This window comes from Toxotes jaculatrix, chromosome 4 (assembly GCF_017976425.1).
Source record: "Toxotes jaculatrix isolate fToxJac2 chromosome 4, fToxJac2.pri, whole genome shotgun sequence".
NCBI classification, from domain to species: domain Eukaryota; kingdom Metazoa; phylum Chordata; class Actinopteri; family Toxotidae; genus Toxotes; species Toxotes jaculatrix.
Genome location: NC_054397.1, coordinates 6,201,828 through 6,225,696, shown reverse-complemented (window position 1 = coordinate 6,225,696; position 23,869 = coordinate 6,201,828). Strand labels below are relative to the sequence as shown.

At 40.3% G+C, this 23,869-nt stretch overlaps 1 protein-coding gene across 3 annotated transcripts; it reads left to right on the top strand.

Annotated features, from left to right (window-relative positions):
- The first annotated feature begins 4,573 nt into the window (after positions 1 to 4,573).
- trim2a (tripartite motif containing 2a) lies at positions 4,574 to 23,408 on the top strand. Of its 3 annotated transcripts, none has more exons than XM_041036658.1 (12): positions 4,574 to 4,715; positions 12,608 to 12,786; positions 14,515 to 14,752; positions 15,273 to 15,424; positions 15,618 to 15,798; positions 17,710 to 18,433; positions 18,998 to 19,101; positions 19,373 to 19,540; positions 20,392 to 20,560; positions 21,102 to 21,172; positions 21,289 to 21,429; positions 21,750 to 23,408. In XM_041036658.1, the coding sequence occupies exons 2-12, from the start codon at positions 12,653 to 12,655 to the stop codon at positions 21,900 to 21,902; spliced, it is 2,235 nt and encodes a 744-aa protein (XP_040892592.1). In that variant the 5' UTR covers positions 4,574 to 4,715; positions 12,608 to 12,652; the 3' UTR covers positions 21,903 to 23,408. The 3 variants fall into 3 exon arrangements, with proteins under 3 accessions (XP_040892592.1, XP_040892589.1, XP_040892590.1); XM_041036655.1 differs by having other exon boundaries at positions 20,392 to 20,572; XM_041036656.1 differs by lacking the exon at positions 4,574 to 4,715 and adding an exon at positions 10,483 to 10,594 and having other exon boundaries at positions 20,392 to 20,572.
- The last annotated feature ends 461 nt before the right edge of the window (positions 23,409 to 23,869 follow it).

Sequence of the window (23,869 nt, the reverse complement as noted above, 5' to 3'; positions counted from 1 at the left end):
GAATGGAGTAATCAAACTACAGCTCCTAATCACATAACACTCCGTTAATTTGACATTTTTGGCTTTTTTGTTGTCTTACTTGGGGTGGATATCAGTTTGGTGTTCAGTGGGCAGACTGGTCTGGGATGTGGTTGAGGTCCGAGTGCCGTAGGCAGGAGAAGTTGTCTTTATACAGAGCCAGGTTCGCCTTTTCATCAAGCTCCCAGTCTTAGTGTTAAGCTAAGCTAATCAGCTCCCAGCAGGTTCTCTTCTAACTCTTGGCAAGAAAGCAAATAAGTAAATGCTCCAAAATGCTGAACTCTTCCTTCAACTTTGTTTTTCAGTTGTGTCATTGTAACACTGGAGCTGCTTGAATACAGTAAGTGATTGTGTGAAAAAGAAGTAGAGAGTGGTGCAGTAAACTCTGCATAACTCTCCCAACGCTGCAGTGCTCTGACTGTGCTGCAGCTGTAGCACTGCAACTGTGGGAGTATTCTCAGGCTAATCAAGAAATAAACGGGCCACAAAGATGACTCAGAGCTCTGAATTAATGCGAAGTGTTCTCCTAAGCTCACTGTTACGTACAGTTGTTGGCTGACATGTCGCACTGCATTACACATCATGCATCACGGTTGCTCGCTGAAGTGAAGACTCACTGCTGCTTGATTGACTACAAATGTATAATCTTGTGCAACCAGGTATATTAATAAATTATACTTTCTAATATTTGCAAAATATTAGAAACACCTATCTATGGCCTTCAAAATTACTGTGGAGCTAAATAAAGACTTTTCTGACATATTGTCAACAAACACTAAACCATATAAGCTCCACAAAGGTTCTTCTGACAGAAGAGTGTTTAGACTGTATTTAACTTAGGGAAAGTTCTTGTGCAGTTCATGTGTGAGAACTTTGAAAGGTTTTGTGGAGGATGTAAGGAAGTAAGGTATTGAAAAATATCCATTTTGTAGATTGTTTTGGATTTCAATAGATGTCATGGTTCAGATGCTGCGGAAGTGATGAAGGCAATTTTTTTCATCCCTAAAGTCAGTTTCTGGGTCTCTAATTTGTGCAACTCTGTCGAGGTTTAAGATTCAAAGTTTTAATGTCTAGTGCACAGAAAACCAGTTGTACTGTGCAATGAAATTCTTGGCTTGTTTTCTTCGGTGAATGTCATCCATACCAAAGATTAGATAGAGATTACTATCCAATTACAAAACTGAATAACGAGAATCCTTTGTAAAGTAAAATGTATATATCCAGCCATCATATGACAAACATTAAGTATTCATAAAAGGGCTACTTGTCCGTTAGCTGAGTAAAACGTGAATCCGTTTATGACCCAGAACCTAAACGTCTTTTTGTATGGGTTTGTATGGTGACCATCAGAACTTAATTACACACATAAAGACTGAAATCTTTTTCCATTGCAATTCTTGACTGGTGTTGGTATTGATGTTTTTCTGGTCCACTGACTGAAGGCCCTGAAGGCTTACTGTTCTGAACTGCTGCACTGTGACACTGTGACCTCCCAGGAGCAATGAGCTCAGCTGAAGCTCGACCACAGCGACACAGCGTCTGTCTGGTTACAACTAACTGATTAGCACTGGACGTCAGCCAGCTTAGTAACTCTTAACCAAGTAATAGTTCTGATTGTCTGAGGATTTGGAGAAGTCACAGTGTGTCTGTGTGTGAAGGGGCATTACTCTTACTGCAAAATAACAGTAATTAGATGCACTTTAGGCCTGGGAACTCTATCAATATGCATCCTATTATTTAAACTTTACTGTACAATAATTGTGAAAAAAGTCGTCTGATGATGAAAATGCCAAAAAGCTGCAGTCTTTTTCTAAGATCCATTGAATTAAATATTAAAAATTGTGAAAATTGCAAAACACAAGTTCTTAAAATGTGCTTGTTTTTTCCAATCAACAGATCAAAATCCAAAATATTCACTTTACAATGATAAACACAGAAAAGCAGCAACTCCACACATTTAAGAAGCTGGAACCAACAAATGTTTTGCTTTTCAGCTTGATGGCTTTGATTACCTAAAATCTTTGTTGATTAATTTCTTGTCCCTTGAAAGTCTGGGACAACTAACAACAACTGCAACTAACAATTATTTTCATTAGTGAGTTATTTGGTGATTGTTTTGTTTTTGATTAATCAAATAATTGCTTGGTCAGTGAAACACCAGAAACTCTAAACACACACACTATCAATGTGCAATTTCCCCATTGTGGGACTATTAAAGGTTTTATCTTATCTTATCAGTATGAACAGTGTATGTCGAGCTCCAACCAGCAGGGGATATCAGTGTTGCAGAAAAGGAATATCACCCTCCTTAATAATTAATATAAGCATAAAAATGGAGTGACAATGCAAACATACCCAGTCAGCGGTTGGTAGTGGAATGTAATCGATTAAAGGAAATCTGTTGTTTCTCCTGCTTTGTTTCAGCTCAGTGGTTTCATTTGAGATTAAGGCAGAGTAAAAAAAAAAAAAAACAACCACAAAAACAGGTAGTTCATTTCAAGCAGTCTTTAGTGTGTGTGTGTATGTGTGTTCACTGTCATTCAGACATGCTGTTTTTGCATTTCAGATTATTGTGTGCTTGATTGCTTTCTGTTCCTTAGCATCTAGGTCAAGCACTTTTCCTTTGTTTTCTTTACTACAGGGAAAGAGGGGGGTCAGAATGGCCCTAACCACCTGGTATTCTTGTTGTACTCTTCTGGATTCAGAGGCTCATTTTCTGCACAGTTTGCTGCAGTTAATTATTGGGCTCCTTTTCATTTTCCTTTGACAGTCAAAATGGAACTTAGCCACCTTTTTGTGCCCATTTACATACCATACATTCAGGCATAACGGGCATTTTCTGTTCAGGTGATTGTTGTGTTCACATAAATTTCCAAAATGCACAGTGGTGGATTAAAATTCTGGATCTTTAAGAGACATCCTCAGCTGGTTTCTCTTTACTTGGTTATACTAATAACATTCTCATATATTATTATATAAGATAAAACTGAATCAAATCATAGTGTTCCTGTTTCCGTATAGAACCATTTTCAGTGCTGTAAGTAATCCAGTTAAGTGGGAGTGGATGTAAAGGGGGAAAACAGATGCATTTGGATAATTACTACAAACATTGTTTGCAGCCTGCCAATAAGATTAAAGCTTTCAAGAGATGGGAAACTCTCTAGGGGCATATATGTCTGTGTTATGTTGTGTGGGTGTGTGTGGGTGTGTACAACCTAAAAAGACAGCATGAGTTATTTTATTGTTATGGAACACTCAATGTTTTTCTGCCAAGGTGGAAATATTAAATATGTGGTAACAATGACGGGAAGGCAGTGTCTCAACAGGACGATCATTTTACACTTACTGTAAAATGATCGTCTCAGTACTTCACAGTACTGAGATGCAGCTAAGATCTATAAAAATTTACATATAGAGACACTAATATAAACACAACACACACAGACCTGCTTAGAAGGCCCAAACCTATGTACTTTTTTGGTAGCAACTGAGATGTGGCACCAGGACTTTTGAAAGCTGGCGTCAAATGTTGTTAATTAGCAATTCAGAAAAAGCTGCGTATATTAGCCACAAACCACTGAGAGGATCTGTTTTGTATCTCAACCTTCATCTTGGTGATTTGTGGGTAAACTAGTTCTCTTCCTCCCATCCCTCCAGAGTTATAGTCTTTGGTTCTGTTACATCATCTCTGTCTTGTCCCCCGGGGGTGAAAAGGACAGATAGTAATAAGCTTAATGTAGCTGGTGAAAACTTTTACTTTAAAAGTTTTACTGTTTGAACTATAATGTACTGTTTACAAACTGCGATGATCATTCAGAGGATTGTTATAGTTATTGTGGTTTTTGGTGACCATGTTGGAGCACCTTGTTTCAGTTATTGTGACTTTAGTTTTTTCAGTTGTTACTCTTCGTCTCTTACGTCAAGGATTCTCAGGAATGCCAATGGAAAAACTATGTTTGCCTTCCACTCTGCCGTATAACACACTAATGTTCAGCTCTTCAGGGACATTATGTTTTAGCTCTGACAATTTGGACACCTGTCTTTAAAAAATATGATGTCATTGCAGCTTGTTACAGAGAGAGGCACAGCTCATGTACACTGGGGGCCTTTCTGGGAAATGAAGATAAAATTGTGCACGTGGGAAAAGGGTCCAGCTTTCCCCACCTGGTTAAAAGTATTTTTGTTTTCACAGAAAGAGACAAAAGATAGGACATGTAACTTGTAACAAACAGTAGTCTGTTTTAACAGGCTCAGTACTTAAACAGTTGAAATAATTTGGCTCCTGCTGGCATGTTTCCCTTCTTCTCTTTCCGTCAGGTTCCCCGTCCTCCGTCACTCCTTATCTGTTTCTCCTCCATGCTCGTCAAGCCTCTGGGACGCTTGCCCTTGCTGGGGTTAAAGAGCAGCACGAGCCTTAAGCCCAACCCCTCCCTGGCCTCACTAAAGCCCTCTGATTGGTCTGTTCTTTCCCTCTACACCACCGGTGTGCCCTCCCCCTCCATCTACACTCGCCCAGTGGCACCCTGTCAGTCTGTTTGGATTATTGTAACAGCAGCTCAGGCCTCTCACATGCGTTCCCCTCTCTGCCCACTGCACACTCTACAGTATATCAGAGATGAGAAGGATTAGGTGACATAGAGCAGTGCTGTTTTCACCCCAGAGAAGAGAGAGGACATGAGAGCAGCCATGGAGTTGAAGTAAGTGGGATGTTTTGGATTTTAAAAAATGGAGTGGAGGTTTGGAAAGAGTGAGTAATGGATGGAAAAATGACAAAAGGAAAGAAAGTAGGAACCATATTTGATTAAAAGAAAGGAGAGGCTGCACCAGTCTTGAAAAGTTGTTTGTGCATCAGTCTGCTTGGCTTCTGTAACAGGAAAAGATTATTATTAAAAGATGCTTCTGTAATTCCAGGTTATTACCCTGGAAGTCTTGTGAGTAGATACTAGAAATACAGGTTCCAGCTGCGGTTCATGCGGTATGTTCACATAGTGAAAAACATATTGTTTTCTTTCAGCAAATGTGCTTTAAGTAGCTTTTCTGTGCAGGTGCATACTGTATACAGTATACGCAAGAAAATATTTACTTGACATTCATTTCCTGTTCTTCATGCTTGGTGGCTACAGTTCATCTGTCTTGAAAAGTAGCAGGTACAGTGCACAGCTAGTTCATACACTTTGACTGATATGGCCCAAAGTTTGTCTCCTTTACAATCTGTACAACATACAACACCTTGTTTTCTTAGATATCTGAAGGGTAAATATGAAGATACAGTCAGCAGAAGTTCATCATTTAAAATATAACCTTGCAAACTCTAAATGGATTTCATTGGCCATGTTAAGTGCCATGCAGTTGATTAAGAATCAAGTAAATCAAAAACTAGAGCTGCTTTCTGCAGTTACTGTTTTGCCAAAGCGGTGCATTTTGTCTGGACAGTGTGCCACATCGTTTTAGCTTCACTGAATTCTGGCTGACAGATGTGCAGCATGGACAGTTTCCAATGGCCTTGTGCTGGCACATCTGTAGACTATAATTTGAGGTCAGTCGTTAGCATACATGAACTGACACCACACAGACTCAGACACAGCATTGTCTTATCTTTTGTCACCAGATACACAGTTGGCAGATATATAGCCAAGTGACGCGCTGACAGGGGGTTTCCTTATTCACGCAGTGTACTAAGTGTCACTCAGAAGAAGATCAGACAAACTTTCAGGGTTCAACGTCTTTAAACTACCCAAGCAAAACTTGCACATATGCACTCACTGACTAATATACTTTCATCAGTGGCTTTTTTTTTTTAATATAGATGCTGCTGTTTTAGACTTTTTAAAGGGGGGAGGGGATGGATGTGGAGCTGGATGAGGGGATGTTGAGGCTGAAGGCGTGCTCTGCCGCTGTAATCTCTCATCATCCTGTACCCAGTGGATGCTTTAGATTAACATGAGACTGTTCGCGCAAGTTAGGGGAGGGGCTTGTGTCACCCTGCAGCAATAAAAACTTGTGAACCCACTGATTCCACTGAAACAGAAAGCTGGTAAGGTTATACGAAGGTTTGCTTTTAATTATTTTGCAACAACTTCCTGGAGCTGCTGCAGATTTCTTTTTTTTCAGTGTGGATGAAACAGTGCTATTACCAGGGTCACCGTGGACATAAGCCTTACAGGCCGACCATCTGGCTTTAGGTGCTGACAGGATTTAAAATACAATAAATGCTATAAACAAACAAACTGTAGCTGTCAACTCACACGTAAACACAAATAAAATGATAATATAGTGTAGTACTCAGGCCATGTGGTCCTGTCCTGATTATGGTGATTTTAGGTGTAATGAACATGTAAGAGTGGTTGCCTGGTAGCTAAGTGGGCGGCCATTTGTGTCTTTTTTTTTTTTTTTTAACCAGCAACAGTCATTATGGCACTGTAGGCCATGATGAATGGGATGATGTGATTCTGCTGCCGGTTAAAACTGTCCGTTCCTTTTATTGTGTTGTCTGGCTGATGTGACTGTGATGTGGTTAAAATGTCCAGTCTAGTTTGAGTTTCATGCAAATGATTGACAAAGTAGTCTTAGTCTTATCTCTTGTCCCCAGAATGGATGATGGGCAGCCAAGTGATGTATTGACATGGGGTTTCCTTATTCCCTCAGAGTACAGGCTTTCTCTCCAGAACATGTAAAATGAGACCAGATCAGAGAGTGCTGGTGAGTGGATCTGTGATCTTCATGCTGTTTACCCCTGTTTCTGGTCTTTATTGCTAAACTAGGGCAATTGCCTCCTGGATTCAGCTGTAGGGCAAGAAAGGAATCGTACTTTCCAAAATGTCGCGTGTTCACGTGAGTTGTATGTTGAGGTCTTTCATAGTGCAACAACATAAAAAATGTATTTGCCTAGTTTGAATTTCTACACTTGCACAAAGAACAAAATATTATTTAATCTAAAAAGGTGCATGCAACATGACAATATCTGTTAAAGTGCAGGTAAAGCAGTTACCAAACAGTCATGTGATAATAAATGTGCAGCTTGCAGCAGTAAACTGTCCTGTGGCTCTACTCTGACGCTAACGTGGTAGCATAGCAGTGGACCTGCATGTGACTGGACTCTTGGACTTCTGACCTGGCAAACGAATGAGTCTTACATCATAACACATTGTAAAATGTACAGGTGAATTGAGACACGTCTCCATCAGTGCTGTGTGAATACGTGTGTGTACATATTCACACTTTGAAAGTGGTTGTTGTCACTGAGCAGTGTCATCATTGTGCATTTTGTTATGGTTGTGTTTAGAAACAGACAGAGATGATAAAAAACAGCTGAGGTCGGTGATCTGGAAAGAGCTGTGGGATGGACACCAGAGGGAAACCCAGTGTAACATACAGGCCACTGCAGCCACTATATAAACCAAAACCCAATCCTCTTCGTACTGGTGAGCGGAAATGAACTGGTTTAAAATTACAGCTTGGCCTAGAATCTCAGCGTACAACAGTTAAAGGTCAACTTTGGCTAAAGTTGTTTTTATGTATTGGATGATTGGTTGAGAGGGCAGCGAGTCTTGTTTTTTTCTTTTGTTTTGTGGTATCCTTTGAAGTGTCTACATGCATCGGTGGTGCTGCTGTGAGTGTGAAGAGTGAAGCAACTAAAACGGGTTAAGTGATGTGTTTACTCTTTACGTTTATGTGTTTGTGCCCCTGAGCTGCTGTTAGTGTCTCTACTTGCTGTTGGCTTTCAGACAGACCGTCCAGTGACATAATGGTCAGACTGGCTTCTTTGAAACTGAGGGACACTAAAGTTCCAAACTGTTTATTTTTAGAACATTTATATCCATAATTGAAGAGTGACTTTCAGATGAAAACAGTTTGCGTCCTCAGTGGAAAATATAGGCCTCTTTCCCTTCTGTGTTTACAAACTCTTCTGATGTAACCAAACCTTTAACAGCATCCGAAAATTTTATTAACTTTGATATAGCTGTTCCTAATGTTAACACTGAAAAGCCCATCTGTCAGTTTAGAAGTCGTAACAGGTTCCAGTCTGGTGGCGTTGATGCTGAAATTGACCTTCAGATTGCAGACTGTGCCTTTAACAAAGCAGAAACAAAGCAGAAACAAAGCGTGTTGTGTCACAGACACTGGTGGATAGAATGATGTGAGTTTGCATTATCCAAATTGAGGGCAGCGTCTATAACCACTCATTAAAAGCACCCTGCGGGGATTTTGATCAATAGTTGTGCTACGGAGCAATGGTTTTGCTCTTGTTTAGAAGATTACCTTCGAAGCATAAGGCCGGTCATGTTCTGTATTTTTCTTATTGTCAACAAATTCCATGAAAAGACCAAAACCGATAAAGAATTGATCCTAAGTTTTGTCTGTTTCCAAAGCTTATTTATAAAGTTTATATTAAATACATCGTACCCAACATTTGGTTAAAAACTAAAATTGGAAAGAGAAATTTAGAGAGAGACGAACACATGGGTAGTTTTGTTCTTTTCATGAGATTTGTTGACAAGAAGTAAAACATACCTTATTCTGTCATTGAATCTAAATTGAAGCTTTGGAAATTGATTGTTTGTGTCATTTGTCTGCATTGTGATGCTACACCCACTATTCGGCCAGTGTGCTATTCTCTTTTCTCCAGAGTTACACTGGCCTCTCCTGTTCTGTGTCCCACTCCTCACTGACTCAGAGCTCACTGAGTTTGGCAGAGGCTGAGATGAGATCACTGGAACAGCTTTAGAGCTGCCAGGCAAAGTGAAATGTGTGAAAAAGCTCTGTCAAGTTCAACTGATGTTATTTCTGAAGTGAACTAATGGAAATGGTGGATTTAAGATCTCTCCATGTTATTTTGAATTGTAGACCGAGGACAGCCATTTCTCCAGTTGTTTAAGTTAAGTTCCAGCCTCAGAAACTAGATAAGTCCTGGTTCAAAATTTCTATTTAATGCCATTACTATCTCACCAAGGAGGTTATGCTTTCACCTATTTGTCTGATTGTTTATTTGTCAACAGGATTATGCAAAAATACAGAAATTATTTGCACCAAACTTGGTGGAGGGATGAGGCATGAGCCAGGGAAGAACTCATTACATTTTGGGGCAGATCTGAATCATTTACTATGAATCAGATTTTTTTTTCTCTGAAGTCTGGTGCATGTTGTTTGACATAGGCCTTGGTGGAGGTCTGCACTTTCTGAGTCCGATTCTAGTTTCAAAATTCAAGATTCAGACATGTGACAAGACAGCATCCCTTGACTTTACCTTGTCACAGTGGAAATCTTCTTCACAGTGTTTTTTTTGTATGTTTGTTTGATGTCTTTCTTCAAATCGACTGAGCTCAATTCTGAGAAGACTGATTTTGATCTTGAGTGAACTTCAAAGTGCACCTGTTTTCATTTGAAGATATTTCAAACAAAATGATCTTTTATTTTATTTCATTGTTTCTCTGACTACAACTTCAGGTCTTTATGTTCTTTCCATTAAGGGCAGAATTTTTTTTAAGTGTCAGTGTTGTACTGTGGTCTAAAGGTTAAAGCTTTGTGTCGTGGTTTATGTGATCCATTCTTGCAAATGCAGAAAGCTTTATATAGTTTAGATCATCACACAGACAGCAGTGCAGGCAGATCCCTGCCTGTGAAATCACGTGATCCACACGTGGCCTTCATCTTTTCATTGTTATGTCAAGAGGCTATGAAAGAATAACAGCATGCTTTATTGTTAACAACTGACCTACTCGACCAATACTGTGTTGAAAATGATGACCAGTGTGTGTTCATATATAGTATGTGTGTGAAGGTACAGGATATGAAGGAATGTGTGCATGCACATACAGGAGTGTCTCTGATTTTAGCAGATTTGAGGCTATATTCACTCCTTTTATCTTTTATTCTCTTATGTTTTGAGTCGTGATTCTCTTTCATTTTCATTCCCTGTCTTTGTATTTTACCTCTGAGCTTTGTTTTTTTAATTTTTTTCGTGTGTGTGTCTCTGCATGTACAGTGAGTCAGCAGCTTGCACACACCTGCACACATATGCACTCAGAAAGATACCTCTGGCTTCAACTCTATTGGCCGTGGCGGGGACCCATTACTGCTGTCCCCTTTTTTCCCATTTGTTAGATCACCACCCATCAGCCAATACTCGCTCACATACTCCTGATGCTGCACACGCTCCCTGCACTGCAGTGAGCCAGCATTTACTTCAGACAGAGAGGCAGGAGGGAGATGAATGGCACAGGCTGAGCAACGAATGCAAGTGATGGGAGGAGAGGAAGTGGTAAGGGAGAGTAAGAGAGGGAGGGAGGGAGGGAGGGGAAGAGATGATGTAAAAACTGAAACACAATCTGGCTAAATCGCCCCTCCTCAAGTTTGCTCACGTGTGTGTGCACACCCATAAACACACAGAGGAGCTGTCTCGCTCACACGCTCACATCTTCTCATCTCATGTTTGGCTCGTTGCTGCTACCTGAAGCATCATTTCATGTCAGAAGTGACATGACTTGAAGGCGGGTTTAGAGGGATTTTAGTGTGTTTTAGTGTGTTTTGCCGTACAGGAGTGGATGACGCCTGTTGATCGGTCCATAGATGCAGCACTGTAAGTCGACTTGTTAATTCATGTTGCTTTGTACTGAGGTATTTGGAATAGCTGTTGTTCCCTTTAACTCACATTTTTGCATGATAACTATTTTCTCATTGACTCACTATGTGAAAAAAGGTAAAATTCCTTTGAGTTAGTAAAAATTTGTCCAGTAATATTTCCCTTTTTCATGTGTACCTTCCACTGTGTATTAAATCCAGCAGGAATTATTCCGCTTAGCTGGTGCGGATCTGATTATGTAAGAGTGGAGCGTTGTGTGGCTGCTGCGACCTTGTGCACTGTCAGCACAGGGCTGCTTGTGTTGTCCTGTTGTGGCTGTCTGCAGAAGGATTTAGGAACTGGAGTTTTATAATCAGTGCCATATTTGATGCTCCGTTCATTTGCTTAATCTGGCCAGTGAAGCGGGGAAGATATGAACATACAGCCTGAGGTCTGAGGTTTGTGTTTGTGCATGTCTGTGCTGGCAGTACAGTGTTCAGTGTCATTCAAATGTCCCTTTGTGTATGGATACATGTTTTGATGGTTTTAGCTTGTGGACTGGTCAAACGTTAGATTAGATTGTTGAGGTTTCTGTTACAGTAACTTGCTTTTCTGTTTCAAATGCAAGTCTAGCTTTGTGAAAGTGGACTGAGAGCATCAACAACTACAATTACTATTTGGCAGCTGACAGCAAACACATTACATACTGCTCATGTAACATACTGGAAATTTTGGTAATAACCCACTGACAGCATGACAGCCTTATTATAACAGTAATCTTATCCTCCACTCTCCATTTTCAGGCTTACCGAATCACCACGTTGTAGGTACAGGCTCTCATATCTGCTTTCAGAGAGGGGAGCGGGAGGAGACGCTTATAAGAGAGAGAGAGAGATTAAATGAAAATAGAAAAGAGAAGAAGAGAAAGAGAGCATGCAGCACAGAAAGAAGCACAGTCCCTGAGGGTTTCCTCTGAGCAGCAGAGGTGGCCTGTTTCTGTGCCTGTCTTGAATGTGAAGAGACAATAAAAGCACTGACACACTTTCTGTGTCTAAGTTAGCTGCCAGATTATGTTACATGGAAATCGGACAGAAAAGAAATCATGCCATGAAAAGATGTTTCAGATTAAAATTAAAGAGCACATTGAATTTGTCCAGAATTATGTGTGTAAATATCGTGTTTGCTTTATTGAGGCACTGTGTTTTATTTTGGTAGTTTCAGAGTTCTGTTTCTCACCGATGCGTGCTGAACACAGAGTGCTTTGCTTTCACTTTATAATCAAATATTTATCAGTTAAAGTGCCTTTTACGACAAACACCCAGCACTGCTGCAGCTCATGTACAAACCCCGCTCTATTAACTACTGCAGTGGTTCCCAACATGGGGGTCGAGATCTCCCAAGGTGGTCGCAAAAAAAAATTCATAAGGCAACAAGATGAGCAACATGAAAGGAAAAAACAATGAAAAAAATGATGCTGTGTTTATTTCTTCAGACTGTTTTTCATGTAGTTTAACCTCACACTGTGAAACTTTCATAGTCAGATACAGTAGTTGGCACATTTGTAAACATTTGATGTTGAAACCATGACCTCACTTTGACCCCTCAACAACTTCACAACCTCTCAGGTGCTACATATATTCCCAAATTTAATAGTTAGAAAAGATAATTATATGGAAATGAGTTCATCCCACTGATCACAAAGACCCCATGAGTTGGTTGTGTCTTGTTGATGTTCTGATTGAGGGGATGTTTACAGTCACTGTCCCTGTTTCTAGTCTTAATACTTCTGTGTTTTTAAAGCCTGTAGCCACAGGCGCTGATTGGCGTGACTGTTTTTGCATTTGGCATTTCCTCTCTCAGTGAGGGGATGGAAGGAAGAAGCTATTTTGCCTTCAGTTGCAAACTTTGATCTTTACTACCCCACAGATTTCCACTCATTTCCATGAGGTCATCACCCTGTGTTTGATCATGTGTCTTGTTGTTTTGCTCAGTCCTCGCTTATCTTGTCCCCCCCTCTGTTTCGCTCTGCAGGGTGCAGGGTACGAGGAAGAGGGACTCCTGTGTCAGAGTTTTAGGATGGCCAGTGAAGGCTCCACTATTCCCAGCCCTGTGGTCCGCCAGATTGATAAGCAGTTCTTGATCTGTAGCATATGTCTGGACCGCTACGAAAACCCCAAAGTACTGCCCTGCCTGCACACCTTCTGTGAGAGGTGAGTGGAGTCACCATGTTGTTCTAATGCTGGAATTTCTTTTTTTTTTTTTCCTACAAACCACATACATTGTAACCTGTGAGGTTTTGAATTCAAACAGATGATTTGTATGTTTTCTCTGAGAAAAGGATCCTGTACAAAAATAAGTGAGAGATGCAGTAATAATAATAATAATAATTGTAAATTTGAGCATTGTTTCACAAGAGATGGGGTTGCATCTCTGCTGTTGACTTTGGTGTGTTTGTGCCATCCTCTCTGTTAACCATTCTTTGTTTCTGACACAAAAGAGAAACTGTGGGCTGTGGCCGTCTGTCCCTGGTTGCTTCTGGAGAGTCATTAAGCTGTTAGAATTAACAATTAACAATACAGTTGTTTTCTGTTACTGTGTTGTGTATCTGTTTCACACATAAATGTCTGTGATGAGTTTTGAAGTATTTACCTCCCATATTTAACATTTTTATTGTTTAGATTTAATTAGATGACACTTGTTGCAAAGTTAAGGTTGAAATTAGTTTAAAGCTTTGCACATCTTTTTCTGTGCTAGGATTTGATTTTCCCTTGTCTGCCAGATAGCACCTACCTAGTGCTATATTTAACCATAATATGATTGTAAGAGAGAACCCTGACCAACTCAATGAATGTTTGAAGTGTGATATAACACTTAACCCTCAATGGCAGAAAGGCATTATTGCACTGACCCTTACACATGTTGAAAGCCTCCTTTACTCTGATCTATTTCTAACCACATCCAACATGACGCTAGGTGGGGTCAGAAGACCGACCACTCTCATCCATGATGTAATGTTGCTTCACACTTATGTTACCATTTTATCAAGTGCACATGTACAATCTAGTGCAATACAATATCCAATTGCCCTGCATAAATTTGTGAAGCGTATTTATTACAATAAAATAGTCAACTGTCTCTAAGGAGTCTAAATGTGTGTATGTTTGCTTTAGCACCCTCAGTTACCAATTTAACTTTTTAAAATTTAAATCCCTTCAATACATTGTCCATCAATCTTCAGTCTTGATTAAATATTATAATAATCAGTTTGGTGGTGATGTTGCTAATGTTTTCCCACCTCCATGTATGTTCATGAGGGGAAAGAATATTAAAAGAACCTCTTAATATAATCCAGTCCAACACAACAAACTACTCATGACCTCAAAAGTCAACAAAGCTGAACATTATAAGCTTCACAACAACAGGATTTATAGGTTTATTGCGGAGCTGTTGCATTTGATTGCACTTGTACTGTGCAGGTGTAGATAATAACCTGCGAAGCCAGTAACTCAGATTGCAGTGCTACTGTAAACAACTTCTGAATTGTAAATATTTTAACCACTAGATGGCATGAAAGGGAACATTTTCACCCTGTGCTCCTCAGACTTAAAGGTCAACTGACTGATAATAAACTGGTACATTATGGTGTTGAATGTTTTTGTTGAATGCTGATAATTTATGTTGTGTAAACAAAGAAAGGAAGATTGTGTCTCAAGAGATTTTCCGCTTAAAGAAAATTCTTTTTGTAGTCACAGTCACAAATGCATGTCTATGTATTATATCATCACTGTCTGTATTCAGTATAGCTGAGTCCTTTGTCTCTCTCCTTCTCAATGCAACACACACACAACACCACCCATCCCTTTCTCTAGACTCTCTGTGATATAACTTTGTACAGGAGGCTCCCACTCATCACAATTCCCCCTGCTCACCTCCTCCAGGTGCCTGCAGAATTACATCCCTGCCCACAGCCTCACACTGTCGTGCCCCGTGTGCCGCCAGACCTCGATCCTACCGGAGAAGGGTGTGGCGGCATTGCAGAATAACTTCTTCATTACCAACCTGATGGACGTGCTGCAGCGGGAGCCGGACAGCTGCAGCCAGGAGGCCGCCGCACTCAACAACATCACCGCTGTGGCTACAGGCCAACTGCTGTCCTGCCCCAATCATGCAGGCAACGTAAGAGTCTCACACACCACCAGTTTGTGCTTGCAGTTTGGGAACACATCCAAACAAAATTGGTCTGGTTAAGTGTCCTAATGATGCCTCACATGAATACTATGACATGAAGCACATTTTGAAGTTTATGCATGTCTAAAAACTGAGCAACTGCAATAAATCAGCTGTGTAGGTCAGTTATGGCAAATTATCAGCTGTGCTAGCTGCTCTGTGAGGCTGAACTTAGACAATGGCAACACTAATTTACTGATGAAGATGATTTCACAGCAGTCCATCCAATAGTTGTCATAATACTGTATATTTCACACAAAATCAAAGTCATTCGGATTTACTGAGGACCATGAATGTCTGTACAAAATTTCATGGCAGTCCATCCAGTTGTTAAGATATTTCAGTCTTTACCAAACTGCTGGACTGACTGACCAATGCTACGTTAGCAATACCACTTGTGGCTTAAACATTTTGGAATAAGACTCAACCCCATATTTAAGTCTAATCTGTACTTCTTCCTGCTCTGTAGGTCATGGAGTTTTACTGTCCTCCATGTGAGACGGCCATGTGTCAGGAGTGCACGAGCGGCGAACATGGAGAACATCCAACTGTGCCTCTTAAAGATGTAGTGGAACAACACAAGGCCTCATTACAGGACCAGTTAGACGCTGTCAAGAAGAGGTACAACAGCAGCATTGTGTAGATGTCATTACACTGCACTACACACTTTATGCACATCACTCCTAAATAACAGCTGTGATGGAGTGAATGAAGCAAACACAATCCTCCTTTTTGTGCATGCTCGGTCATATGATTGTTAACTAACTATATGACACATTTCTCCTCGTTCCTGCACTCCCTCCGATGCGCTCAGGTTACCAGAGATCGACTCGGCCCTGCAGACGCTGTCAGAGATCCTGCAGCAGCTGACCAATCAGAAGAGCTCCATTGAGGATGACATCCATACCACCTTTGATGAGTTGCAGAAGACCCTCAATGTCCGAAAGAGTGTTTTACTCATGGAGCTGGAGGTCAACTATGGCCTCAAGCAGAAGGTGAAGCTGACACATTCAGAGTGTAGTTTCAGTGTTTTGCTTGGATGTTTGGTTTAGACTTTGGTCCTATCTGGCTGTGGTCACTATAGTGATAACTGTTGTGTGAGTTTTTTGCAGTGGTTGTCTACCTCTTAAAAGGACTGTATTAAGTAGAAGCTCTGATTTGTTGTCATTAAGATTTTATGGATTACGTTACATATTGAAATTATAGAGAAAGAAATAATTGGTGTAGCATTACAATTGATACAACACTGGACTTGTTTAAATCTATTTTGGCAAAGCATTTAACCTGTCACAGGCTACTCATCAGGCTGTTTTTGCTGATCTGTGTGCCAGGGGCTCAGCTGGTGTGATAAGCGATTAACAGGCAGAAAGAGGGGGGTTGGGGGAGCTGGTGCACCACCCCAATCCAGACAACCAATCACCTAGTCTGGTTAAGAGCCTGGGAGCTGTGTCACATGGGTTGCTAATGATTTACAATTCACCGACTGGTGTGCAGTCAAAACACTGGAGCCCAGGGGAAAGTCAGATATGTGACTTGCAGCTGTGTTGTTGCTGTAGCTAGATGGAGCCAGTGCACCGTATGCAAACCCCATGTTGATTTGGGTGTGTCATGTGCAGTGAGGGAATACAGTACAGCTTTGCTCCTCCTGCTGCTAACACTTTATCCTCTTACACTGGAAGCTTGATCTCTCTTCTTTCAGTGTGTATCTGAGTTTTTGGAGTTTCGGTGTGTGAATTAGTGGTGTTTGGATGAAGCATTTGACTGTAGTCTGAGATACAGTTTTAATGGCCTCTCTTGTTGGAGAAGAGGAGTGTGATAGCCAGATGCGGGTGAGTCTATCTTGGTGCTTTAAGGAGTGTGTGGTGATGTCGCAGTTATGAAGAGAAATAGTGAAAAGTCGGCTTAGAGAACTTTGACAACAAAGAACTTCTTTTTTAATAACACTTGAAGTAGCATACAGACAGATTTCATGCTCTAAATGTGAATTGAGTTTATTATTAGCTAAAATGATAACACTTTACACTAAGATGACAAAACAGATCCAAGTAATTCATAGCAAATTCATAACTAATAACGATTTAATGCATGAATTAAATCAGGGTGTATCATGAATTCCTGTTGCTCCCCTTTAAGAAATCATTTATGTGATTAGTTAACACTTAATGGACCATCATTTAATGATTATTAACACAATTACTTTATACATTAAATTATACAGTTACATGGAACAGAGCCATTCATTTGGTCACCCCCTCCGAAAACAGACCTGTACCTGTTCTCATAGAAATATGAAGCTGTTTTTATCAAGTTGGTAGTCAGAAGCAAGCATCTACAAGTCACTGCATGACCCAGAGATCTTTGTTTATGTTGCAATGACAAGCCAGGGGGTGTCACGTAAGCTTTTTTTTAACAATGTTTTGTCGTTGTATGAAGCAGAGTGTAGCAAAGAAGAGCAGCAGGTGCCAGGTGACAAGAATGTCCAGACATGTTTAAGCATATCTTAACATTTCAATGAAACGAGGAAAAGAAACTATGACTATTGACCATCAGCATTACCTTCCAGACTGATTCTGTTGACCTCTGGGTTGACTGTGATTTTGCAGACAGATCTCTGCATGTCAGCACAGGGTGACATAGCCATATTTGACAGATATTCATCTGTCTTCAGGGGCAGTCACTACAGTAAAGCTGCAGCGGTGTATATCTGAAAGTGAGGATTATGTTTTTTCCAACACGTATTTACTGATATACGATCTCATTCCCTTCATGCGGACAAGTCATGGTCTCTGCTTTATGTTTTTTTTCTGACAGTTTTTTTAAGAGGTCACAAGCCTAAAAAGTTGGGAAACTCTGTTCTACCTCACCTCAAAGTAACCCTGCTGCCCCCTGGTGTTTCTATGTGTTAGGTGCTCCAAGCCCAGCTGGATACCCTGCTGCAGGGACAGGAGGGCATCAACAGCAGCTGTAACTTCACGGAGCAGGCTCTGAGCCACGGCACCGAGGCCGAGGTGCTGCTGGTGAAGAAGCAGATGAGCGAGCGTCTCATTGAGCTGGCCAGCCAGGAGCTTCCTCTGCAGCCCGGAGAGAACGACCAGCTGGACTTCATTGTGGAGACAGATGGACTAAAGAAGTCCATCCATAACCTGGGCACTATTGTAACGACTAATGCAGTGGCCTCTGAGTCTGTGGCCACTGGTGAAGGGTTACGGCACTGTGTGGTGGGCGTGCCCACTTCCATCACCATAACCACTAAAGACAAAGATGGAGATCTGTGCAAGATGGGTAACGCAGTCATAACTGCTGAAATCTCCTCACCTGATGGCAGCAAAGGTGAAGGAGATATACTGGACAACAAGAATGGAACTTATGAGTACCTGTTTACAGCCCCTAAAGAGGGAACTTTTAATTTGTCACTGCGTTTATATGACCAGCATATCAAAGGAAGCCCCTTTAAGATAAAGGCCACTAAGTCTATAGATGTGTCACCAACTTCAGACGGCATGAAGAAGAGGCTGAAGTCTCCAGGCAGTGGGCACATCAAGCAGAAGGCCATCAAGAGGCCGGCCAGTATGTACAGCACAGGGAGGAGGAAAGAGAACCCAATCGAGGACGACCTCATCTTCAGAATCGGTAAGAGAGCTGTTATTCTGACAGCAGAGCAGCCTTAAAGCAAGATGTATGCCAGCAACAGGGTCACTTTACTGTCATTTAATTGTGGAGTGTTTATAAGGTATAAGACGGCAAAAATGGAACATTACGGCAAACTTGATTCTTGATTTGGAAGTACAGGACTCAGAATTGTGAGAGGTGATTAATTTAAGTAATTTACAGAGAACTAGAACTGTTGGCCAGTGTCTCTGTTTGTAATTTATTTGGAATTTGTTTTTTGAAAATTGCATATTCCCCAGGCATTGTTGCAGTGCAGTGTGAGACAATTTTCCTTAACCTTTATATCTTGTCTGTAGAGCAGCAATGGTTAATTAATTGGTTTTACTATTTTGACTATTATTTGGATAGTTGATTAAACATTTTAGTCATTATTCAAGAAAAATATTTATAATTTATTTTATCATTCACTATAACACTGTAAGCTGAATATCGTTGGGTTTTGCACTGTTGATCAGATCAAACAAGACATTTGAAGATGTCGCTCTCATATATCAGCTACTAATGAAACTATTTTCATGCTTCAAGGCACAAAAGGAAGAAACAAAGGGGAGTTCACTAACCTGCAGGGAGTGGCTGCCTCCTCTCTGGGAAAGGTGCTGATAGCAGACAGCAACAACCAGTGTGTCCAGGTAAAAATAACTTCCTGTGCTGAGGTTGCTGCTCTCAGCATGCCGATATTAGAGATGTTAAGGGGCACAATGAGAAGTCACTGGTGTGGCACTGTAACTTATCATTGTTCAGGCAGCACGTTGAACAGTGCTGCCTGTGCACGTTACCATTTCAGTGTATGCTTAATGACTTTGTGCAGCGTTGGTAGGTAAAACTGCACATCAGATACATTTAAAATGTAAAATGTTTTATTTGTGAAAATTCTCTTCGGCTGCGTTTCGTGTGGTACAGATTTTCTCCAACGATGGCCAGTTCAAAAGTCGTTTCGGTATCCGGGGCAGGACTCCCGGTCAGCTGCAACGGCCGACCGGTGTGGCCGTCCACCCCAACGGTGACATCATCATTGCCGACTATGACAACAAATGGGTCAGCATCTTTTCAAGTGAGGGCAAGTTTAAGGTGAGTCAAGATATTTCATACTTATACTATCAGTATGACAATGTAATAAAATACATGATATACACTCAGAAAATACATCAACTGAGCTTGATGTTATCTGTGCACTAGTATTACTACCAAAATATAATTTTCTATGAAAGCAATAATAGTAGGGATATTACCATGTAATCCAAAAATAGTAGTATAAAAAGTAGCTCTGTACCTATAAAACCACCTGTACATTTACGGCGATGGACATATTTGAATTGATATGACTTTTTCAACAATTCTAACAGAAAAACAGGTACCGAAAATTGTCCGTCATTTGCAGTTTTCACACCTCATTTGCTAATTTCTGGAGTGTTAAGAGGTGCACACATGCAGATTTTCACTTCCCTCTTCAGTCTGTCTCTGTGGTTTTGATCGTGAATGACAGAAGCCAGTATAGATTACAGATAATTGTAGCCTTGTGCTTTAATTCTGGATTATGTCCTTTTTCGTACTTACAGTTACAGTAGGGTTGCACCAGCAAAATTGTTAGATACTGCCGTTTTCCATTGAGGTCAGCCTGTGACTCATTCACTGAATTCACTGAGATCTTTTCTTAACCACTGTCACAAAAGTACTTATTCCATTATTTATGTCTATCATTGATAAGTGTGTGCACAGTATATTAATGGGATTTCATTTATTTTGCTCTCTTTATGACTGTAATTCACACATAAGACAAAATATAATTTATTAAAGGGACTAAAGATAAGTTTTCTTTTATACTCTACTAATACAACTGTATGTTTCTAGTCATGAAGTATATGATTAAAAACCTCTGGTGCAACAGAAATGAATGAAATCCTTTCCTTTTGCTCGTGCAGAATAAGATTGGCTCAGGGAAGCTGATGGGTCCTAAAGGCGTGTCAGTGGACAGAAACGGCCACATCATCGTGGTCGACAACAAGGCGTGCTGCGTCTTCATCTTTCAGCTCAACGGCAAGCTGGTCACCAAGTTCGGTAACCGTGGCAACGGTGACAGGCAGTTTGCAGGTACACTCAATGGTAATATGTGCACTGCCCCCTACAGTCTTTCTCCAACCAGCTCACACCTGCATGTGGAATGAAGACGTACAGTGTGCCAAACCAGGAGCCATAAAGATCCCATCATCCTTTGACTTCTGAGTGTTTTCAAATTTTATAGATAAGACATGAACTAATAAACAAATAGACTTCCAATTTAGACAACACTAAATTTAGACAACACTGTCTGATGATGATGCATACATCTTTTTATAAATTCATGGGCCATTACATAGATTAGTAATTTAAGTGTCCTTAAAACAGCATGTTGTACAACTGAACTTGGTATGAGCAGCTTGATTTTCTCTCATCAGCCATTTTTGTTTCTGTTTTTATTTGTCATAAATGCATTGACCATTATAAACCTGCATGTCTACTAAAAACATCTGCTCTGCAACAGTTTGCCAAACTGAACTGTTTCTGTCTCGTCATTTAAGATCAGAATTTGAGGAATGGCCTGAATCTGAGATCTTAATTTTTTTATTATTTATTTATTTATTTTATTATCCAGGCCCTCATTTTGCTGCTGTCAACAACAACAATGAAATAATTGTGACGGATTTCCACAATCACTCAGTCAAGGTAAGTACAGTTTCAGAGTAGTACATCTTTACGTTTTTAGTTCATGTGTTAGTCTGTATTTGTTTACTACTTTGATATACCAAATGTTAGATGGTTGTTTCTATTTCAAAATGTAGGTATTCAACACAGAAGGAGAATTTTTGTTGAAGTTTGGTTCTAATGGTGAGGGCAACGGCCAGTTCAACGCGCCCACGGGAGTGGCAGTGGATGTTAATGGTAACATCATAGTAGCAGATTGGGGCAACAGTAGGATACAGGTCAGTGCAAAGGACAAGAACGAAATATTTTACCACAACAAGCCTAAAGAAAACACAATCGAGTGTTTTAAGTGCCATACTATCATGTGGCTTATACATCACATCAAATAGTTCAGATGGATTACACAATACATTACACATTACACATCATTTATGCAACCTTTTTTTCACATCATTATAAGCAAACATTGCCTTGTCATATTTTACACGAATAGCTTAATTGTACATGCCAAGGAATTTTACCAACTGCAAATGAAATAGGAGACAAATCATGTCCTGGTTTTATCCCATATACAAACAGATGTTTCTCTCTCTGTCAGGTGTTTGATGGCAGCGGTTCGTTCCTGTCCTACATCAATACATCAGCAGACCCGCTGTATGGCCCGCAGGGACTGGCTCTCACCTCTGATGGACATGTTGTGGTTGCAGATTCTGGCAACCACTGCTTCAAAGTGTACCGCTACCTGCAGTAGCCCTTACCCCGCAACGCACAAACTGTACAGTGTATATAAACACACATACACACATTAGTATGGAGCGACAAGCAGATTTTTTGCACTCATCCACTCACCCATTCATCCCGAATTGTGCTGTCGTTGTGCCATCTGTTTGAGTGTTCTCCACACATGGCATCCTGTTTGACCCCAGATGCTGAAGAAACAACAGAGAGCATTTTTTGTGGTGTGGATGAAGCAAGAGGATCTATAATATTCACAGACGGCTGCTGCTGACTGGTGCTTTGAGGAGTCAACCGTAACCTTGTTCACATTCCATCGAAATTGCGCTGATTTTTAAACTAAAAATTTTAGTATTGTACATATGTTAGGTCTTTCATTTGTTGTGACATGGCAGGAAAACTGGAAAATAGTGCTATTGCACTTGTTCCTAAAAAAAAAATACTGGTTGGGCACTGTGTTAAGTGAGACTTAAATTAAAGTGAAGAAATTACCTAAGTCACCTGAAAATTAAAGGGAATTCTATTTATAGTTTAAGTAACTGCAGCTTCCTGATAAATGCTCTTCACGTTTTGCCTGTTCACTATAAAAGAAAAATATTCCACATGCTGTAGGCAGCAGGGTATTTCCAAGCATGATTAGGCATCCCTGTGCATGCTGTTTTTACTGATACCTGAAAAGCTACTGTGCACAATAAACATATGTGTTTGAAGCAGACACTTAACAAGATCACCTGAATGAACCTTTGAATGGAGGCAGTTTTTCACCTGCAATACTTCTATGTGTGAAAATGACTAGTCAGTGTAATTCATCATCACGTTAAACAAACTCATAAAATGGCCATAATTTCTGCTTAATTGGCTTTATGAAAACACATAGAGTGTTTGTGTTCACATGACAAGTGTGAATGTGTACGTGTGTTGTGTGATCAATTACGGTACCAACCATAAGCGACTTGAAATGCTGACTTCTGATGTGTAGGTGTGTGTGAAGCCTCTTGACATTTCAACTCACTATCTGCTGTGATGATGTGCAAACATCTTAGAACTCGATGCAGAATTTGAGCACATAGGTAAAATGTAGAAAATAAACTCAGTAGGGTGCATCAGGCCTCACTTAAAGGGTTTGTTCCTCATGCTGCAGTGTAGGTTTAATCCAACACCATAAGACACAGATTGCATAACTGCGGACACCTTCACTCCTTTCCATGTGCCCTTATACCTTAAATAAAATCTATAGAACTACTAACAAGTTTTAGTTTTTTAGTAAAACAACTTGTGTGCCCTCAAAAATAAATAAATAAAAGATGCGATATGTAGTCCAGCAGCTGAGGTGTATGTTGTAAAAATGCACTATGCTACCATTTGAAAGCCTTGGTCAAAAACTGTTTGTCTTTCAGCACACACCTTTCATTAGGTATCCTGAATTTGGTCGTCTATTTTCTACACAATCCTGTTATTTGTTTTCCATTGTCTTGTTTATATTTGTAATGCCAAATGGAATTAAAGTGCCCATAGAAATGAATATTGTGTTTCTGTTTGGTTTTGTGTAATACATGTGTTACACAATAAGCTGAATTTCCGACTGAAAAAAAAAACAACCGGGTCTCTTGTACATAAAGGCTTTTCTTGTTCAGCGTTGTCTCAGCTGTATGTGAACAATGTACTTTAATATACAGCAGAGGGCGTCAGAAAATCACGAGGTGAAACCAAACAACATAGTCCCTCCCCTTTAAAAGAATGCTGCCTTCCCGTGCAGTCGGAAATAATCACGACTGAAGCCAACAAGCTACTAATGATCTCAACATGGGATGTCTAGTGGGAATGTACAAGCCGTGTTAATGCCAGAAAATCACAGCGCCGTCAGCATTCATTCACCCCTGTTCAGCTCTAAAATGATGGTAACATTATTATAAAGTTTAAGAGTATGGATAAAGAAAAGCCTGCTGATTTATACAGAACTATTGATTCGAATTTCTTGTTTCC